The sequence below is a fragment of the Ricinus communis genome, chromosome 10 (genome assembly GCF_019578655.1).
Source record: "Ricinus communis isolate WT05 ecotype wild-type chromosome 10, ASM1957865v1, whole genome shotgun sequence".
NCBI lineage: Eukaryota > Viridiplantae > Streptophyta > Magnoliopsida > Malpighiales > Euphorbiaceae > Ricinus > Ricinus communis.
In genome coordinates, this window is record NC_063265.1 from 1,603,993 (window position 1) to 1,623,149 (window position 19,157).

General features: G+C 31.3%; 1 protein-coding gene across 2 annotated transcripts; it reads right to left on the bottom strand.

Moving 5' to 3' along the window:
* Window positions 1-6,613: 6,613 nt before the first annotated feature.
* On the bottom strand, window positions 6,614-18,323 carry LOC8270530 (carnosine N-methyltransferase). Of its 2 annotated transcripts, XM_048369558.1 has the most exons (18): window positions 18,011-18,321; window positions 17,662-17,734; window positions 16,413-16,456; window positions 14,173-14,215; window positions 13,813-14,037; window positions 13,583-13,699; window positions 12,729-12,800; window positions 11,125-11,169; window positions 10,950-11,029; window positions 10,773-10,837; window positions 10,632-10,698; window positions 10,392-10,505; window positions 9,283-9,356; window positions 7,790-7,887; window positions 7,616-7,672; window positions 7,444-7,512; window positions 7,278-7,331; window positions 6,614-6,845 (listed from the first exon to the last, which is right to left on the bottom strand). In XM_048369558.1, the coding sequence occupies exons 1-18, from the start codon at window positions 18,115-18,117 to the stop codon at window positions 6,774-6,776; spliced, it is 1,476 nt and encodes a 491-aa protein (XP_048225515.1). In that variant the 5' UTR covers window positions 18,118-18,321; the 3' UTR covers window positions 6,614-6,773. The 2 variants fall into 2 exon arrangements, with proteins under 2 accessions (XP_048225515.1, XP_048225516.1); XM_048369559.1 differs by lacking the exon at window positions 13,583-13,699 and having other exon boundaries at window positions 18,011-18,323.
* Window positions 18,324-19,157: the final 834 nt, after the last annotated feature.

Consider the following 19,157-nt stretch of genomic DNA (forward strand, 5'->3'; position numbering starts at 1 on the left):
CTGTTGTTCTAAAAAAAACTTTACCAATGACTTACTCTGTAATTACCAAAAAGAAACTCTCTATTTTTGAATGTAGGTTTTCTTTTTAACTCAGGATCTGTAATCCCCAAAACTAGGCTATAATGATGCTTATATAGAGCTAGGATTTGGAAACCCTAAAGGAGTAAAATGATAAGCTTCAATCATTTTGTTTTGATTTTTAAAAGAAAAATCATTTTCTTTTATTGGTCAGTAATATTCAATAAAAATCTTATAAAAAATCTTAATTATTATCACAAAAAACTTTCTAGAAACTAATTTTCTTATTTTCAGACATTTTAAAGTTAAAATACGCATAAAATGGCATCAGATTTTGAAAATCAATCAATCAAAACTATAGAGCTGGTAGGCTCTATTTTAAGCCGATCGGCTATGTGGAGAGCTGACTCGGCTGTATGTAGAGCCGATTGGCTCTAAGGGAGAAAAGTTTTGAAAATTTTAACGATTAAGTCCCTAAACTTGCAAAAATTATCGTTTTACCGCTCAAAGTTATTTTTTTGACAATTGAGTTCAAATTGATTCTAGAAAGGTAATTTTTGTCTAATTAATCTCAACCCTAACTTGAATTTGCTTGTCCTTAATCTTGAGATAAAATGGTACCCTACTCGCAAATACTATTTTTCAAGTGGTGTCTTATCATTGTAAAACAATGAAACAACAAATAATTTTGTATTTAGAAGACCTTTTAGGACTGCTAGTCTTTATGAATTTCTTAATTATTTATTAATGTAGTCTCATAATGGAGGAGTAAATAGAATGTGGAAGATTTATATTACATAGTAGGTCAATCAACTATGGTAATGAATCATGTGAAGCTCCCTTCACATGTTAGGGAGATATAAACAATAGAGATTTATTTTTTATTTGAAGAGCAATTTATAAAAAGAGCTATATATCATCAATAATATGTGATGTTAAATGGTAGAAACATTAAATATCATATGTGGAGACTAGATGGCAACATGAGGTTGATTTCAATCAACATAAATTAAGTAAATGCTGCACTTGCAAGATGATTTCAGAGGTGGGAATTCTTTGCTGCCATTGTTTGTGTATATTAGATGTTCAATGTATTGAAACTATCCCAAAGAAACATATAATTAGGAGATGGAGGAAAGGAGTTAATGAAAGCAAAGATAGAGATATTCTTATGACTTTATATTCATCAGATGAATCTGGTGTAGCTGCTTCACTTTAGAGAATTCAATGGCTAGAAAATTTCAGAAACTGATTTCAATTAGTGAACATAATATCAAAGCTTGAGAACAGTGTGAGTTAGCTTTTTAGAATACGAAAAGTAACATTGTGAGTGAGGTTGATTCAATATCTGTGGAAGATTGTGATGAAACTTCAGGTGAAAAAATTTAAAATCCTCCTAGTCGTAAAGTAAAAGGTCAGTGTAATCAAAGGGTTAAGAGTATTATATAGAAAAAATATAATCAAGCAAAAGGGCATAGGAGAAACACTCCAAGAGTTGTATTGCAAATAAAAATGCCAGTTCATAATTCAATTCAGGTACTTTATTCATTGAATTTTTTTTTTTTATCTTAGCTTATATTTTGATTCATGAAGCAGTTGGAGAGGAATATCTTGCACACCCAAGTTTTGGCAGGTCATAATTAATAAATGTTATACCAAATTCGGATTCGAGAAGTTATACTTCAATGATACATTCTTCGAATGTTGATGAGAACTGTTACTTTTGTAATTTGTTTACTTTTTTGTGATTGTTAATAAAATGAGAATTGTTTTTTCTTTTAAAGAATTATTATGATGTTCCAAGTTCAATAGTTTAACCACATGATTTCGTCAATATTTAATAGTATCATAGTGAATATTTATTTAAAGAGGAATGAACATAAAATTTTCATCTAATTCATATGAGTAAGAATGTTAATGTGCATGCTATTGAATGATTATGAACATTTTAACATATTGTAATGAATATTAGTAGTTTATTCAGTATTTAATTAAAGATTATTCATGAAAAAATCTTATTCATGTACATTACTATGAACATTTGATTATCAATAAAATAAACACTAAAAAAATATAATAACAATTTTATAAAAATATATGTCCATTGTTAAGAAGATATTAAGATTTTTTTAGAAAATGAAATATGTACCTAAATAATTAAATATATGAAAAATAAAATATGTCCATTGTTTGCATTATTTTTCTCCCATTCAATGAACTTCTTCTTTGCTGCTTTCAAAACTTCATTATTGAAGATGTTGGAATTTGACATTAGAATAGTGGAACAGTATTTTGCTCTAAGTACTTTTAATTCATCAAACTGCAAATAACATATTAACAATAAACAAAATTAATATCTGTAATAGTTATAGTAATTATAAGAATTAATGTGTTTTTCTCGTGGCCCATGCAATACACCCCACAATCAACATGGGTTTTGGATGATTCCATGGAAAAATCAAGAAATATCCTCATAAGCTCTTCACATTTTCACCTATTTTTCAATCTTTTTTCCTATATAGTTTTGAAATGTTGTATACTAAAAATACATAAACCAGTATATAATTAGATTTAGTTAGATGATATGATATGATATGAATATAATTTAAGAAATTAAAATACGTAAATATTAATCTTACTTTTGATCAATCTCTATAAATGCATTTTCTAATATTAAGTTCTTCCTTACTATGACTTCTGTCAATTTTTTATTGTATTTTGCCTAAAAGGAGACCTCAACTTGAATGAAGGCATTTGTATTTTCTTACTTGTCTCATTCTTTTGTTTACATCCTTGAGTTCTGATTCTGACTCTTCATTTATTCTAGATAATATACCGAAAAACATCAATTAAAAAAAGTAAAAGAACATTTACACAGAGTTAATGAACATTTAAAAATAATAATAAACACTTAACATATAAGTAATGAATATTCATGACAGAGTTGATGAATATTAACGAAATGATAAATAAACATTCAAGATAATTATTATGAATTGTCAATCAATATAAGGATTATAGTGAATATTGATTAACATATCATATATAGATTAAAAATATTTGAATACATAAATTTTTTATAATCCACACATTGAACATAAAGAACATATAAATCATATAAATTTTTAAAAGTTAATGAGCATACTCATCAAATGTTGGTTCATCTTCAGCAGCTTGATTTTTAACAGTTGGTATTTGTGGTTCATTCTCTTTTGTATTTGGATTTTGATAAGCTTTCTTTGTTTCTTGCTTGCTATTGTTTTTAGACTGCTACAGTTGGTTCTTATGTTGGTTCTGGAATATCAGAAAATGTTGCATTATTGAACATTTTAATCTCTTCTTCATTCTCTTAATACTTTCCACTCATCATCTGGTGTAAGCCTCAATGACAATATAGGTTGGTCAACAACTTTTGTTTGTTTCAAAATTGCATTTTCAAGCTTTGCTACTGCTTCAAGAAATTTTGGATCACTGAAGAAATCATCATATTGATCTAGATTTCTTAAAGTAGTTGGTTTGTCTTTCTAGAAGCTTGTCAAGTTGTTGTACATTTCTCAAACAGAATTAAAAGTCTTTTTGAGAATATCATTTTCTAGTTCCACATTTCCTATTTCTGTAATAGCTTCTCCAAACTCTATACTGCACTTGTTATTTTCTTTAATACAGCAACAACTTTGTCCACAGACTTCTTTAAAATGAAATATTTATTATTAATGAATATTTATTCTAATAAGAATGAGCACTATTATATCTAATTAATAAACATTTACCTTTCTGATATTAGTTGTAGTTTTTGTTGATTCTACAACAATGTTGTCATCAGTAGCAATATTATCTTCCTTCTTTTTCTTTTTTCTGAAGATTTCTTTAAGGCTCTTACAACCTTTCCTTTTTCAAAATAGCCTTCTTCTATTTTCTTTTTCACTATTTTTGAAATATCTTTTTATCCTAATTCAACAATATTGATAATTTTCTATCAATATATCTTCCTTTAAATTTTACTTTATCTAGGTGAGACAGTTCTTTGTTGAAAAATAATATACAAAAAATTTATTATAATAATAATGAACACTTAACATATGAGTAATGTGATATAAATATTCTTTTAATAGATAAATAAACATAGAAAGACAGTGTGTATGCATATTTAAAACATATTAATGAACATTGATGGAGGTCTTAGTAAACATGCAAGAATTATAAAGATAAATATCATTAATACATACAGTAAGAATATAAACTATTGAACCTTATCATTTATAGTACTTAATATTTTAACTTTTGATAATAAATAATATTAATATAAATGATTTTTACACCATCAACAACTTGGTCCATTTGTAGAGGCGGAAGAAAAATCAAACATCTTTCTTTTGCGGACTATCACTTTTTACCAGTAAAAAAGTGATAGGTCCGCAAAAGAAAGATGTTTGATTTTTCTTCCAGTCTTCTACAAAATGGACCAAGTTGTTGATGGTGTAACGGTACCAAATTATCTCTTTTATTTTCTAGATTTTGATAAGAGAGTAGATAATCTTAAAGTTGTGTTGTCTGTTCTAGAATTCATTTATCATAGAAGAGACTATGAAAATAACAATGTCTTGTTTGAATTTATCTCCATAATCCCCTCTATTTATGATTTCTTCTGGCATCTTACTTATAAGAGGACCTCCAGTTATTACATTCCATCTTAATCTCCAATTTTCTAACAACTGATTATAATTTTTATCTTTTACCTTCTTGCTTGCTTCAAGAATAGTTATATTTCCATAAGGAAGATTCATTGTAAACACATCATCTTTTTTGTTCAATGCAAGCTCATCTCCTTGTAATTTTATTGCATATCTGCAATGGTTGAAATTTTAAATTTAGTTAATTTCCCATCATATTCATATGGTTTCATATCAAGCAAACTTCCAGATCCATTTTATAGAACAGCCTCTTTATGTTTTGTGGACAGTCTTTGAATCAATTTCATCAAACCAGGTGGTGATATTCTTGTAATGAAATCTAGTTTGGTGTACTCTTTCTTCTTCTTCTTTTATTTTTCAGCAACAACATCATCTTTGCGGCTATTTTCATTTGAAGAGTTATTCTCTTGTTGTTCATATTGTTCTTCTTTTTATGGAGTTGTAGGATTACACTTATTCATATATTTTAAAAGTGGTTTATTCGATATAGCACTAGTTTTCAATTGGTGTAGCTTTTCTTTGCTTTTTTGCACGTGATATATGCTCTGCTTCTCTAGCTTTTCTTTTTGTTTTGTTTTGGTGTAGAAGTATGTTTTGTTTGTATCTTTTTTGTCATGATTTGCATCATTATCATTTAGAATAAAAATCAAACAGGAAAGTGTTTATTCAACGTATAATAATCATTATGTTATACTATAATATTCAATATTTAGAATACAAATGTTCATTATAAATTTTCTATTACGATAAATTTGCATTGGATAATTATAAAATGTTCATGACCAATAACAGTAATGTTCATTAAACATGTATATAATGTTCATTAGAAATTATATTTATACATATATAATTTTTTTCCTAATCATGTTCAAATTAATCTTTAGAAATCCTAATTCAAAGTTTTATCTTTGTAAACCCTAACCTGATTCAACATATGAAATTTTTATTGAAATATATGAATGAATATAAAAATGTTTAATGATCATAATTATTAGAATTCTAAATTACATAATTAAAACCCAAATAGCATAGTCATAATGATTACATTCGTATATGAATGAACATTAGTGATTCAGAAGATGAGATTTCCATTGCGATATAAAACATAAAAAATATGAAACTTACTTATTAGCTGTTATTGAATAACAATAATAGACTTCCCTGAGTATTAAATTTTGATGAACACAACAACTCTTGAGCTGGTAGAGAATTTTATAGTGTTATATAAGTAAAGGATTTGAATCAATTACCATTAATTGAGAGAAAAGTGAATTTAAGTATCAATAAAATAAAGATAAACGTTTGAGAAGATCATGCTTTCTATTATGAAAGACAAAATTCTACATTTTTATCTAATAAAAAGGCAAATATAAAGATAAGTGAGATATTATTTTTTTGGATGGAAATATGGGACTACTTTTTTTCCTATCTTCTTTTTTCAAAAGGCAGCATATGCTTGTGTTTGTTTGTTTTTTAATTAATGAAATGCACTTCTTGCTCTTCCCGCACCACACCTGATTTATGGACAATTGGCGTCCATGTTATAACAATTGCCTTCCTGCACCCGAAATTGTTGAGCAAACATTAGCCTGAGCAATGGGACGAGCAGTGTCAAATTATCTTTGACAAAATTAAGGACCATCTGACCAATCCCCCCATTGGAGGCAATATTGGCCCAAGAGAATGGTGAGAAGGTTCACAGATACACTACCCGAGCAAGAAGCTGGCCAAGGGAGAGCAGAAGTATGAAGTGGTTGCTAATGTGTTTGACCATAATTTTGGAGATAAGAATATTATGCCATTACTTCATGTCTTATTGTAATACCTGTGAAGTTTGGGTTTCCTGGATCATGTGCTCCGTGCCGAGCTGCTGGAGATACTATAAGTGATTTTATAGAAAGATCTCTAATAATTTAAATCTTCAGCTCATTTGAAATATTTGTAGTGTTTGATGAATAAACAAATTAAAAGCATACAAGTAAATATGAATAATTTCCAAACTAAACCTTAATCAAAGAAATATATGCGCATATTTTAGGTATTATGTAATACAAGAGCGAGTAATTATGATGCAGACTGCTTCTCTATTGCCATTGACATCTTTCTCATTGTCCAAAATGCGGCAAAGTACCGGTTCTGCATAAAGGATCAAAGTTAAAATGCCTGAACTTAAATATCATGTCAAAAGAGCTGCAAGTATAAAAATCAGATTTAAAATGAAGGACTTGGATTGAGCTAATCCTATATATACTTCAATTAGATCTGGTAGGTTCACACCCAAGACTACATGCAGAACAAATGGATGAGCTGTGCATGAACTTGTTTGAGGGTAGTATAAACAAAAAGCTGCATTTTGGCACAAGCCTCCCATTTTCTTAATCGAACAGTTTTCAGGCCTACTTGAATGAGCTCTAATCATACATTCATAAACGCAAATCTATACCATGCAGATGCAGACGATGTTTTCAGGGAATCACCATAGATTTAGACTGCCCTTATTAGTTAAATTACACAAGTTCAGAGAGAAGTGCAAGTCAAGAATTTAAAATGCCATGGCATGAGGCTTACTTGCATCATTGACCGAGGATTTGTTGTGTACGTTGTCTCAATTCTGCTTTCCTTCTGCCATTCATAAATAAGTCAAATTTAAAACAATTCTTTTCTGAGAATTACAGGTGGTCAGCAAATTAAGGCAGCAATCACAAAAATATAAATTTTATAGAGATGAACTTACCTCCACCTGAAACCCAAAATGCAAAGCAACCCTCTTTACATCTTCTAAACTCAACTCAATGGACATCTCCTAAATGGGAAAAAGGATAAAGTTAAAACAAGAAGAACCAGCCTTGTCTTATCAGCCAACATAACTTGAGGATAAGTGAGCACATCGAGGTAATAACGCTTACATCTTGCCCATACATATCTGCAAAATGATAGAGTAGGGGGCCTAAATTTATCCAAACCTGTTGTTGGATCACATTTCCGAGTTAATTCAAGGACAAAATAAAAGAATTGCCACATTAATCCAAATAAGAACTTAGTAAAAGAATTTTGACACATTAATCCAAACAAGAACTTACTCCTCCATCTTTTAAAATCCTTGAAATTATTTCAATGTATTCAATAATATTGTGTGCCGTATCAATAAAAAAACAAGTTACAACTGCATCCCAAGCTCCTGCATGCGACAAAATGTACCTTCATAAGAATTTACTACAACAAATGTAGCAGGATCAATATGTAACTACCGTCATCTTGGTGTGTGACAAACAGGTCTTAAAAACAAAAAGAACACCAGGTTAAATCAAAAATTGAAATAAAAACTTCTGGAGGGAATCCCTTTGGACAAGAAGCAAATGTATAACGCATTTGTCCACCTAAGCTTGCAAAGACCTGCAGATATTGCCCTACTCAATTATCAGCCAGATTTTAGTTAATATGCCAATTAAATGTTCTTTATGCTAGAAACCTTAAGCAAGTATGAAACTGCATTCACATGAAGTGAATTCACTTTGCTTTAAGTCGAAGCAGCCTATGAGATTATATTCATTGCCAGGTATGTATGCGGCCACTAACACCTCTTTATGTGGAATAAAAATCTTTAAAATTTCAGTGTACATTTCAAATTTTAGCAAATCAGGACTTAAAAATCAGAAAAAAAAACCTTCCGTTAGTTGTTTATGGAATCACAATAATAAGCACAATAAACCTTCTCTCATGCCCATAGAATTCAAGCTTCCACGGGGCTTGGTCTGTTTAGATTGTTGTTTGTGTTGGTTTTCTAGCCCAAATTTGATTTGTGGCAGATCTTCATATGATATATCATGATCTCAAATAACACATAATTGACACCATATTCCAGAAACATGTGTTACCTCATGAATTATAGATAGCTTAAATTGGTGTATGATTTGACAAAATAATAGGTTGCAACAAATAAGAAAAAGGACACTGAAATGGAACATGATTTAAGCCCCCTAACACGTTTAAAATAAATCACAAACTAGGGAAGCATGTTACCCATGTGTTAATAGAATAGCAAATAGAACATTTCAAAAAAATAAAATTTCTGATACACAGCCTTAAATATGTATGAAGTTAGTCCAATATCAGTGTAACTAGATTGCATCATTATCTTTCCCAAGAACTATACACTAGGGCACCCATATTTTCTTCCTATACACATACAAGAAATAAGAAAGATTCCAACAAGTGGAAACCACTTTTAGTATAGAAGTATTTGGCTTACAACCATAAGGGTTAACGATTGCAATTCGTACGCAAGTCCAACAGAAAATTAAAAGGTATGTGTTGATCTTAATTGTCGTAGTTCCATAGTTATGTGGACAAAGTTCTAACATGCAATTACTGTCATGTCACATGATCCATCAATTTGCAAGAGACACTATTAATACATTTAAGTTTCCATATCAGATTGATATGCCTAAATTCAAGAGCAGAAAATGAAAACTGCTGATGAATTAATCAAGTCGTATTTCCATCTGCAGTGCCTCAGGTTTTAATAAATATTAGCAGCACATTTGGTGAGAAACAAGATGATGTATTCTCCTACCTGCTTGACTTGGATCACTGTATACTTCAATGAAGTCACCACCACACATAGAAAAACCTTCAGTGATCCCTGCACTGCTAGCAAGAATATTCAATAATATAATAGAAAAAGAGTAGTCCTAATATTGCAGGCCAATTGCATCAAGGAAATCTCTTTGGTAGCAAAATACTATTTTCATTCTTCAATTAGGAGAGAAAACTTCGCAACAAGGATAAAGGTTCTTGCATATGAATTAATCATACAAACCTAAAACTTTAACAGTGCCTATTTTGCATCTGGATCCAATGTCTTTATTTGCCCATTAAACATTTACAGAATTAGCACAATGGCCAAATATCATCATAAATGAAACACAATACAAAGAAAAGAAATATCCCTGATAAGCATAGTTACAAATAAAATAAATTTGATCGTTTAAGATGAGCCTGACAGAAACCATTTTCCAGATTCCAATGTAACATGAAACATGTAAAGATTAGATAGATGTCTGAGCATGCCTAACAACCATGGCAATGTTGGTATAGGATAAATATAAGGAAATATTTAAAAGACCATTAGAAGCTGTATGGTCAACAGGAAATTCAAAAACTCTGGAAACAATGGAATGGCCCCCCCTTCTTTCGTGAAACACGTGACAGACCTAAACAAAGCCTCCAACACTTCACCTTAAGTAAAGTATAAATTCATCATAAGATCAAAAGGAATAGTTCCATTGACAGCCAAAATTCAAAATTCCTAAACAGATATAAATAAGGGGAAGAATAAAAATGACAAAGATAAGCCCAATTATATAGTTTCCTACGTGTCATTCTGTATGTTATGCAATTGAGGATTTTGATTCTTACAAGTTTTCTGTTTAGGTAGTTGAGGGTCTTCGTAATATTTCAGAATTTTTTATTTCATTAAAACATTCAGAAAGTTGTTTTGCTGCCTAACAATAACTATGTAACTAATTATGGGAATTGCACCAACCTATCTTTCAAGAGTTCCATAGTTTCTCTACTTTTAAGTGTCGAAGTGTCATGCTACTTACAAAGTGTTGATGAAACAATCCAACCGCCAAAGCCTTTCACTGATAAAGAAAGAAAAACGAAAAATGGTATCCATACCTTGCTGGATGAATATCAGGTATTGAAACAGGACGAAGTTGGTCACTGTCAGAAAGTAAATTGCAATTGCTATGGATCCAAGGATATATAGTCCACTCTCCAGCAGTCTGAGTGCTGAAAACATTAAACCACACATTATAAAGGAGAAATTAACTCTTTCAGATACTTGCACATCTTTTCTTTTTAGAAAAAAAAAAAGGCATAAGCAAGCATTATTAGATTGTAACGTTAAGTTCTTACTGATTAAGAAGAAAACTTGAACATATCATCATATAGTAGGAAAATTCATTTCCCTGACTTATAAAACCTGTATCATGATACAAGAAAGGTTAGGTGCATAATGAAGTTGTGTATATCTGTGATAAAGAATCTAACACATACCCAAACATGAAATCTCCAAGGCCAGCCGTCCAAGACCAGCGCCAGGAACTAAACATGTAGGAGGACTGTTCAACAGAATTTATAGTTGTAGATCAAATTACAAATGGCATGAGCAGATCAAACGGTATTCTTAATGTTATAGCTATCAAGAGAAGACAGCAAAGGAAAATCATGTACCTCTCCTTACTGCGATTAGGAAATAACAAATCAAGCTCATCAAGAATAGGCTTGTAGCACTCGTCACGCTCTTTCTGTCCCTGTATTGAGATTCATAACAAAGTGCAAGCATAAATTAAGTTGAATGGCATACTGTAGACAGCAAGTTAGAAAGCTGAAAGCAGTGAAGAATTACCTCATCGGCCCAGTCTCTTACTATATTCCTTATTATACATCGGACCTGTCAAAAGGTCAGTAAAGGGAAAAAATCAACTCTATTACAAAAAGTTCTATCTAAAATACATTTTCAGAGAGGAGGAAGAAGGTTGAGGGGTATGAGACAGTAATATCTGTATCCATTATAGTGAAAAAGAGATGCAGAGATCTTATGTGCTCAAGTTTGCAACTCTGAGATGCTTTTCTTTATAATTTCTGAACCAAAACTCCTATAGTTGTGTATATATGTGCTTTAGCCTAATCATGAAAGGGCAGTAAACAAGTAAGACCATTTTTTCTCTTTCTGAGGTGTGCAGCCCGACTTTGACTTGTCCAGATTATTATTCTCAGACATGACAGGAACACACTACATCACTTGGAATAAATCATAATAATTGAAAGGTTAATTACTACAGATCATGAAGGTAAAATGTAATAAGTACTTAGAACATATAATGCTTTCATACATTCATAGATAGTGTTGCTACTATCTAATTAGACTTAGTTTGGGTTGAGTTGCTACGGTCAAATGCTAACATAATCAAATTTTAGCACTGACATCTATGAACGATACAAGTCCAGATCTTTGCTAATTGTTTAAGCCTCGTTGGCTTTATGAAATAAGTGCATAAGATAGTAAAGTTAAAATAATTCAGCCAAATAATTTTCTGATGATTGAAAGTCAAACAATAAGATGACTGCTATTTGAATCATCTTAGGTAAGCCAAAACCTATGCTTCACACCTGAAAACGAGTATTCCAAATGAAAAACACATCAAAGTTGATTTTGTAATAAATCCATTGAACTTTATAACACTCTGCAGCTATTCCAGGACACCAAATCAGCAATTAGTAGCAAACCACATGTTTTCCTTCTAAACTACATCTGACTTACCCTCTTCATCTGCTCCCATTGCTTTCTTAAATAGATTGACACAATATGCCAAAGTTACAGAATGCTATTGTAAGAATTTCTAAAATGCTATGTGATCCACTCCAATAATGCTAAAATAAAAATCCCAGCAAACATTCACAAAATCGGATAAGCTTCAAATAAGATGTAATACTTGCTCTCTTGCACACACTGATATTCACAAAATATAATTTTTACCAGCGGATGACTCCACTTAGTTCATGGCCTTCCTAAGATCTAAATACTAGAAATATCACCTCCCTTAATAAATTCATTCTTAAGATACAAATGACTTGAAAATTAATTTTAGCATTCTGATATGATCTCTGATATTCCAGCTTTACATGTATTCCTCATCTATGGCCTTAAAAACTCCCCCATATAAGATACAAATACCTAAATAATGCCAGTGCATTAGTATTACTAGTTAAACATCTTTGTCAGTCAATGTCCATCTTAATTCTCCTCGAATCTTCTTCAATATTAGCTCTGTACTCAGATTTGCAAGTCTGACACAAAACCAGCATAATATCAAATAGAATACACTTGGATGGTCATGTCAATCACATGTGACCCAGGTAAAAGAACACAAAATCCTAATAATTTATTCATAATTGAAAAGTAAAAAGGCTCGTACAAATAGTTTTTTACTGACAACATAAGCAATATACCTTATCAACATCAACCAAGGGAACATGCAGCCGAAGCGATTGATCCAGCCAATCATGGTGTGACAACATGACCTGAATGTAAAACGGAGGCATTTGAGATGATAATTATAGTAAATATTGCATTATATGTTGAACCATAAATAAATACATGTATCATATAAAAGAATAATGAGAATGAAGAAGGATCTCCACAGCATTTCATATGTATTTTACAAAATACCACTCACAATCAATGAACCTAGAAAGAAATGGAAGAACTTTTGCATGTTGAACTCCAATCACATTCACATATGAATAAATAAGCCCTAACGCTTAATTCACAGAACTAACTTTGCAGCTACCCCAGACTGTGGCATAAAGCCACCCTTTATCAGCATCTTCCCCTTTAGAAGATACATATGAACACTAATGGGCTAATATAAAATATCTTATGTTTCAAGTAGAACTCCCCTTCCAAAAATGAACATCCTGGTTTCAAGCAAGGATGTAGAGACATCAAGGTCAAGATGCATAAAGTATCAGACCTTCCACAGATAACTAAGACAATTTATGATTGCTGATTACTTCATGCCAAGAATGTCTAGAACATCTACAGGTTAAAGCATTAGTAATTACGTCTTCTATTACTCCCTCTACCCACTCCCCACATAGCAGACGGATCCTAGGAATCATCAATTTTAGATTTATGGGTCTGCTACAAGAGAGTGAATGAGAGAGAGATTTATGATAAACTTAAATCACAGAAAATGCAGTGTCTAATTAATTAATTCTGCTCTTTAATTATTTACTAAATTTCCACATAAAATGCTTAACATTGTTCTATTAAGTAAAATAAGATGCAGCAAGATGTTTACATTTCCATTGGTATCACTACAATCATTTTCGACATGGTCAGCTGTAGTTTGTTTATTTTGCAAGCATGCCTGTTGGCTCTCTGTAGCAGGCACACAGCAACCTTCAATTTGCACCTCCTGTTGTTATCTACAGAAGTCAAACTTCTAAATGAAAAGGACATAAATGGCATCAATCAGAAATTACAGATTCAATAGTCATTATGCAAAGCACATCACTGTTTCACAGAGACCTCATTGGTAGTCACCCCATCCGATGACTTGCCTATTATGTTGCTCTCTTGTCCACAACAAGCTCCATCAGATTTGGAACAATATTTTCTTCCAGTAACAGAGGCAGAATGACACGAGCAGCAATTCTCTTGACTAGAGAAGACATGATCATTTGGGGCATGGTTAAGGTGTGAGTCCTCACAACCATCCATGTCTTGGCTCATATCCAAGGGAGGTTCAAATGCCTAAAAAGCAATTACCAATTACAATGCTCTAAATAACTTGTATAAATATTAAGTATTAAAAATATCCAAAGAAAGGAAGATGACAAAAAGCATAGAAGAGAGAATTGACAAAGCAGAAATGAAACTGAGACTAACCTGGAGCATGTTGTATATAAAGTACGAATTCATAGAAATACACCTGCACAATTCAAAGATGCATGGTAATCAAGAATTCATTTTAACATGCACGGTAACCAAGAATTCATTTTAACGTATGTTGTAAAGCTATGTTTCTAGAAGTTGCAAATTACAATCTTATGCATACGCATTAGGACAAGCATGGCATAGTAGCCTCTTAGGCAGCCAAATACACCTAAATTGACCAGAAAACTAGGCGTGGAATAATGCGATATAGGTCTCATGAATGTCCAAAGGAGAGAGAGAGAGAGAGAGAGAGAGAGAGAAACAAATAGACAAAGCAAGAGCAATCTAAACGCCACTGGACCCCTCAAACTATCATCATATGGGCACTACAGAGGTCACTACTCCATGTAGAGAAACATCACTGATATTGGGAAATTTTAGCAGTCAGTCAATGATCAAAGGTTGTATTACCAATGGGGATCATGCAGTACAACAGACAGGAATCAAGTCCTAGGATATGGATAAGTTCAGGAGAAAAAGGTGCACATTTATATCAAACAAGAAAATAACATTATAGGACAATTGAGAGTTAAAGAAGTAATGAAAAAATTTCATCTCAATACCAAAAATATGCCAAATCCCAAAAGAATGGACTTATAAAAAAAGTTGTGAGAGAGAGAGAGAGAGAGAGAGAGACTAGTTTATAATTCCATGTTTGCTGAATATTATGGAATATAAAGAGGTCATAATCTTTCACTTCAAGCCCCTCAGTTTCGAATATTATGTAATTTGTTTACAGTGTCTTATCTCTACAATCACTTCAACTATGAATCTTCTTAACCGTCTTCAGTTTCTATCTTATACCACAAGTATGTTTTTCTCACAACGGTCACAAACTATAATTTAGTCTAATAATATGAATAAACTTCACTTTGTTGCAATTATATTTTCACCTGATTCTGACAAAAAACTCTCTGAAAACTTGATTTGGCCTTAAATAATTGATTTTCGAACAATAGAAAAGACAAATTAAGGTTTCTTTAGTTTGAATTTTAGTCTACATATTATTTTGTGCTAAAATATGTTGAATGACATGTTATGTTCCATTCCCAATGAGATTTTCATGGGAATCTCATTGGAATTAGGTAGAAGTACCCCAATTGCAACACAAGAATACTAATCAAAATTTCAGCAACCATTTGAATAATGTACCTGTTTTACAACCACTTTTCAAGCTTAATCATAATAAGACAAGGCACATCAAAAACAATGATTTTGGAAAATCAATGCTAACCTAAAATCAAGCTTCTGACATAACAGTAAATAAAGTTCCACATGTTAGTTTATTGGGATTATAACTTCAGTGAAAAATGACAAGTTTAAAATATACGAAACTGGAGCTCTTAGTTGAAGCTTTCCTATGTTATTGGTTTTCCAAATACACACTGATGTCTGAAATATTGGAAAATTGAAGCTTGTTTTAAACTGCTTTCCTATTAAAACTAAAACCTGCAAGTTAAATGATTCAAAAATGCGCATTATCAATACATACAGTCTAACATATTATTATGGGGACCATCTCTAACATCATAGCAAGAACTACATTATGGCTGTAAATGCTCATCCTATTATGCTAATTGCACGCCTAAAATATAGTAAATTATATAATAAAAAGTAAAAGAGAATGAGAAATAAAAATTAATAAATAGATAAAATTTCTTATTTCCAGTTAAAAGGAAAAATGAACTGTAATAGGAAAATGGAGAGTAAACATAAAACTGCATTCTACAATCAAATTGCCTCTTAACATTATTCCTCAGGAACTTAAGAGTATACTTTGGTAAAGAACCAAAACCTGAATGATCATGAAAAGGAATTTTCTCCCTCCATTAGGTCAGCAGATACTACAGTAAATAAAGATAGGAAGTTATCCAGATTAGATCAATCCAAATTGAAATCAAGGCAAAAATCTCCCTTGTACCAAGCCAACCTCTTCATACTTTTTGTGCTGCTTCTGGGTAGACCAAATTTTCTTGTGCCAACAAAATATAAATCTATACTCGCATATTCCACATGAATCTAATTTAGGTTACCCTGTTTTACATTACAAGAATGTTCAGCTGGTTTTATTAGACCTCAAATATGGCTTCCTAAATCGATTTACCATGCATAGGTTCATAAAATCAGCTATATTTTGCAAGGTCCAGAAATCATGACTTTAACTAAATACCAATAAGAGGATGGAGAATTACCTTCTTAGCCTTTGAAACTTCAAAGCATAGTGTGGTACTAATGCCTGAAAAACGTACAAAAGGAAGTAAGTGTAAATAATGACACAGATGACAATAGAACCTAAAGAAGAGAAATCAGATAAATAAATAATAAAAAAACCTGCGCGCATTACCAAGCATAGAAGTTGAAAGTAGCACCTTGTTATACATGGTGATTGTAAAACACAAGAAACACCAGGAATGGATATAAAAGTGAAATACTTGGCGGATTAATGGTGTGCATATTATTCTAATCATTCAAGCTACGTATCTTAGAAGAAACAGAAATGCTTATCCCAATAATCCACAACATAATTACTGGAGACCTGGCAACATGAAGCACATGCCACAAAGTGACCTAGAATTGATGGTTATACTTGCTGCTTAAGATATTGGGTAGGAATATGCATAAACTGTTAGTTCACAAGGACTTGGATCATATAACAGCTGACTAGTTGTAGCAGAAAGCTTTATCCTACAAATATACAAGCTAATCAAAAGATGTGCAAATGAAGAAGGAGAATTATCCAGTACAGAAAGGAGAATAATTTGACAACAGTTCATACAATTTATCAATGCCAGATAATCCACAAGTACCTAAACAAGTTTGTGTAACAAACTCCATTTAAAACTAAGATTCAAGTTCAATATCCCTTCTCTTCAAATGCCATATGCTAGGAGCAGATTCTTCAGATCACATAGTGATGTAGAATCATGAAGGTCAAAATGATGCAGTTATAGGAATGTTTTGATGTAATTCTCAATTAAATAAACTCATGTTTTACTTGTCAAATTTTATGCATTTTTTTATAAAGTCTTTATCTGGTTATATATCAAGATAACTGATTACTGGTTTTGGGGGATGGGTAACATTGGAAGCCCAAAATAAACTAAAGCAGGTATTACTACACAAGCAAATGCAGATACATATGCAAAATTAAGATATAAGTGAAACACACTCCACATATGCTCACAGACGCAAGCACCTCAAAAGATCCACCAAACAAGCCAGCCTCCTAGGTCAACTTTGACATCAATTTGCAATCTACAGTTATAATTGGTTCACTTTGATATCGTTTGGCAAAACTCTAAGTTCTCTTATGACTTGATAACTTTCATATACTGGCTTAAATATATAACTGAATAATTCTAATATCATTATTTTAATTTTCAGCTTGTTAAGCAAATGAATTAGTAAAGTGGTCAAAGAAACAAAAAATAAAATCTTAACCTTGTGAGCAGGTGGAAGCTTTTTGAAAGATCTTTCATATCTTTTTACATCCTCTTCTGCAGCATCTGGATAGCTGCATAAGAAACCCAAATGAAATATCAGTATATCTTAAAACAAAAATATTAATACACACATATATATAAACATTATTTAAGCATAAGAATTTTAAATAGACTAAAATATCTCTTTCAAACAGAACAGCGCCCTCTAAGCAACAAGCCACCATCTTTACATTTGCCAAATTCATGGGTAGAATTTGCTTCAAAAATGCCAAAGCCAAAAGCAAAGAGAAAAATTTGAAAGTTAAGAAAAAAAAAAATAAGAAAAAGAAATAGAGATAGACGTATACTTGAGATAGGCACTAATAATCCGGCGGAGGGATTTGACTTCGAGAGCCTCTTCCATCTTCCTTTGACGACTGCGTTCCTCATCTTCCTCTTCTACCACTCGATGCATCTCTGTCTCTTCGGTCTTTCCTTTTAACCAATCAACTCAAATGCGTCTGATGTTTTGTTTTTCAATCTCAATCTAAAAATCAGCTTTTATAATAGTGATAATAACAAATTAACCCCTGAAATTTGACTTTAGAAACGTTTAGATTCCTAGTGTTACAAAATTAGCATATTCTTTTTAAGATCACCACACAGATGTCTAAGAAATAAAATCAATTAATATTTATGCGCCAGATCTCAAAATAGCTTTTATACATCAGATTATAAAATAACTTTTATATGTCAAAAGTAAAAATGTATATCTTCAGCCACCACTATTTTCAATACATAATACTTTTTACTTTTTTTTAATCTTTTTTCTTTTATCATTTTTATTCTCTTTTTTATAATCAACAAGACTCAAATCCTTCGTTTCAAAAAGTTCATTCCCAAGATCTTTATTAAGTAATTTTCCTTTTAAAACTTAATCACTTTTTCCACTTGCTAATAAAGATTCTTTCTAGTGCATCTTTATTTCTTTTTCTTTTTTACAATCAACAAGATCCAAATCCTACATTCTAAAAGATTCATTCACAAGACTTTACTAAGTAAATTTTTAAATTTGCGACAAACTTTCATCTAGTTTCATAATCCATGAAATTCATGAATCCATTACCCCTCAACTAGAAAACATTAAGGTAATACAGAGTGTATTTGAGCTAAAGTGGACTGGACATTTATATTACTGTGAGCAAGAGTAATTGGTTGTAAATAAAACGTGATGTCTCTTCGAAAACAATAGCTCTTTTATCCTTTACTAGAGGAACCAAAATTGTCATGAAAAATTGACTATTTCATACTCTTTTATTCTTTGCTACGTGAACCATAATTTGTTGCAATTAGGTGATGTTTAACATATGAATTAATCTAATTAAATAGGGGTTTAATAAAGATTTAGAGGGAGTCGCATAGTGAAAGAGCATTAATAATGCATCATGAGATAATTTTTCTCCTTTATATATAATGTATTCTTTTATTTTATATTTTTTAGTAAAATACATATGG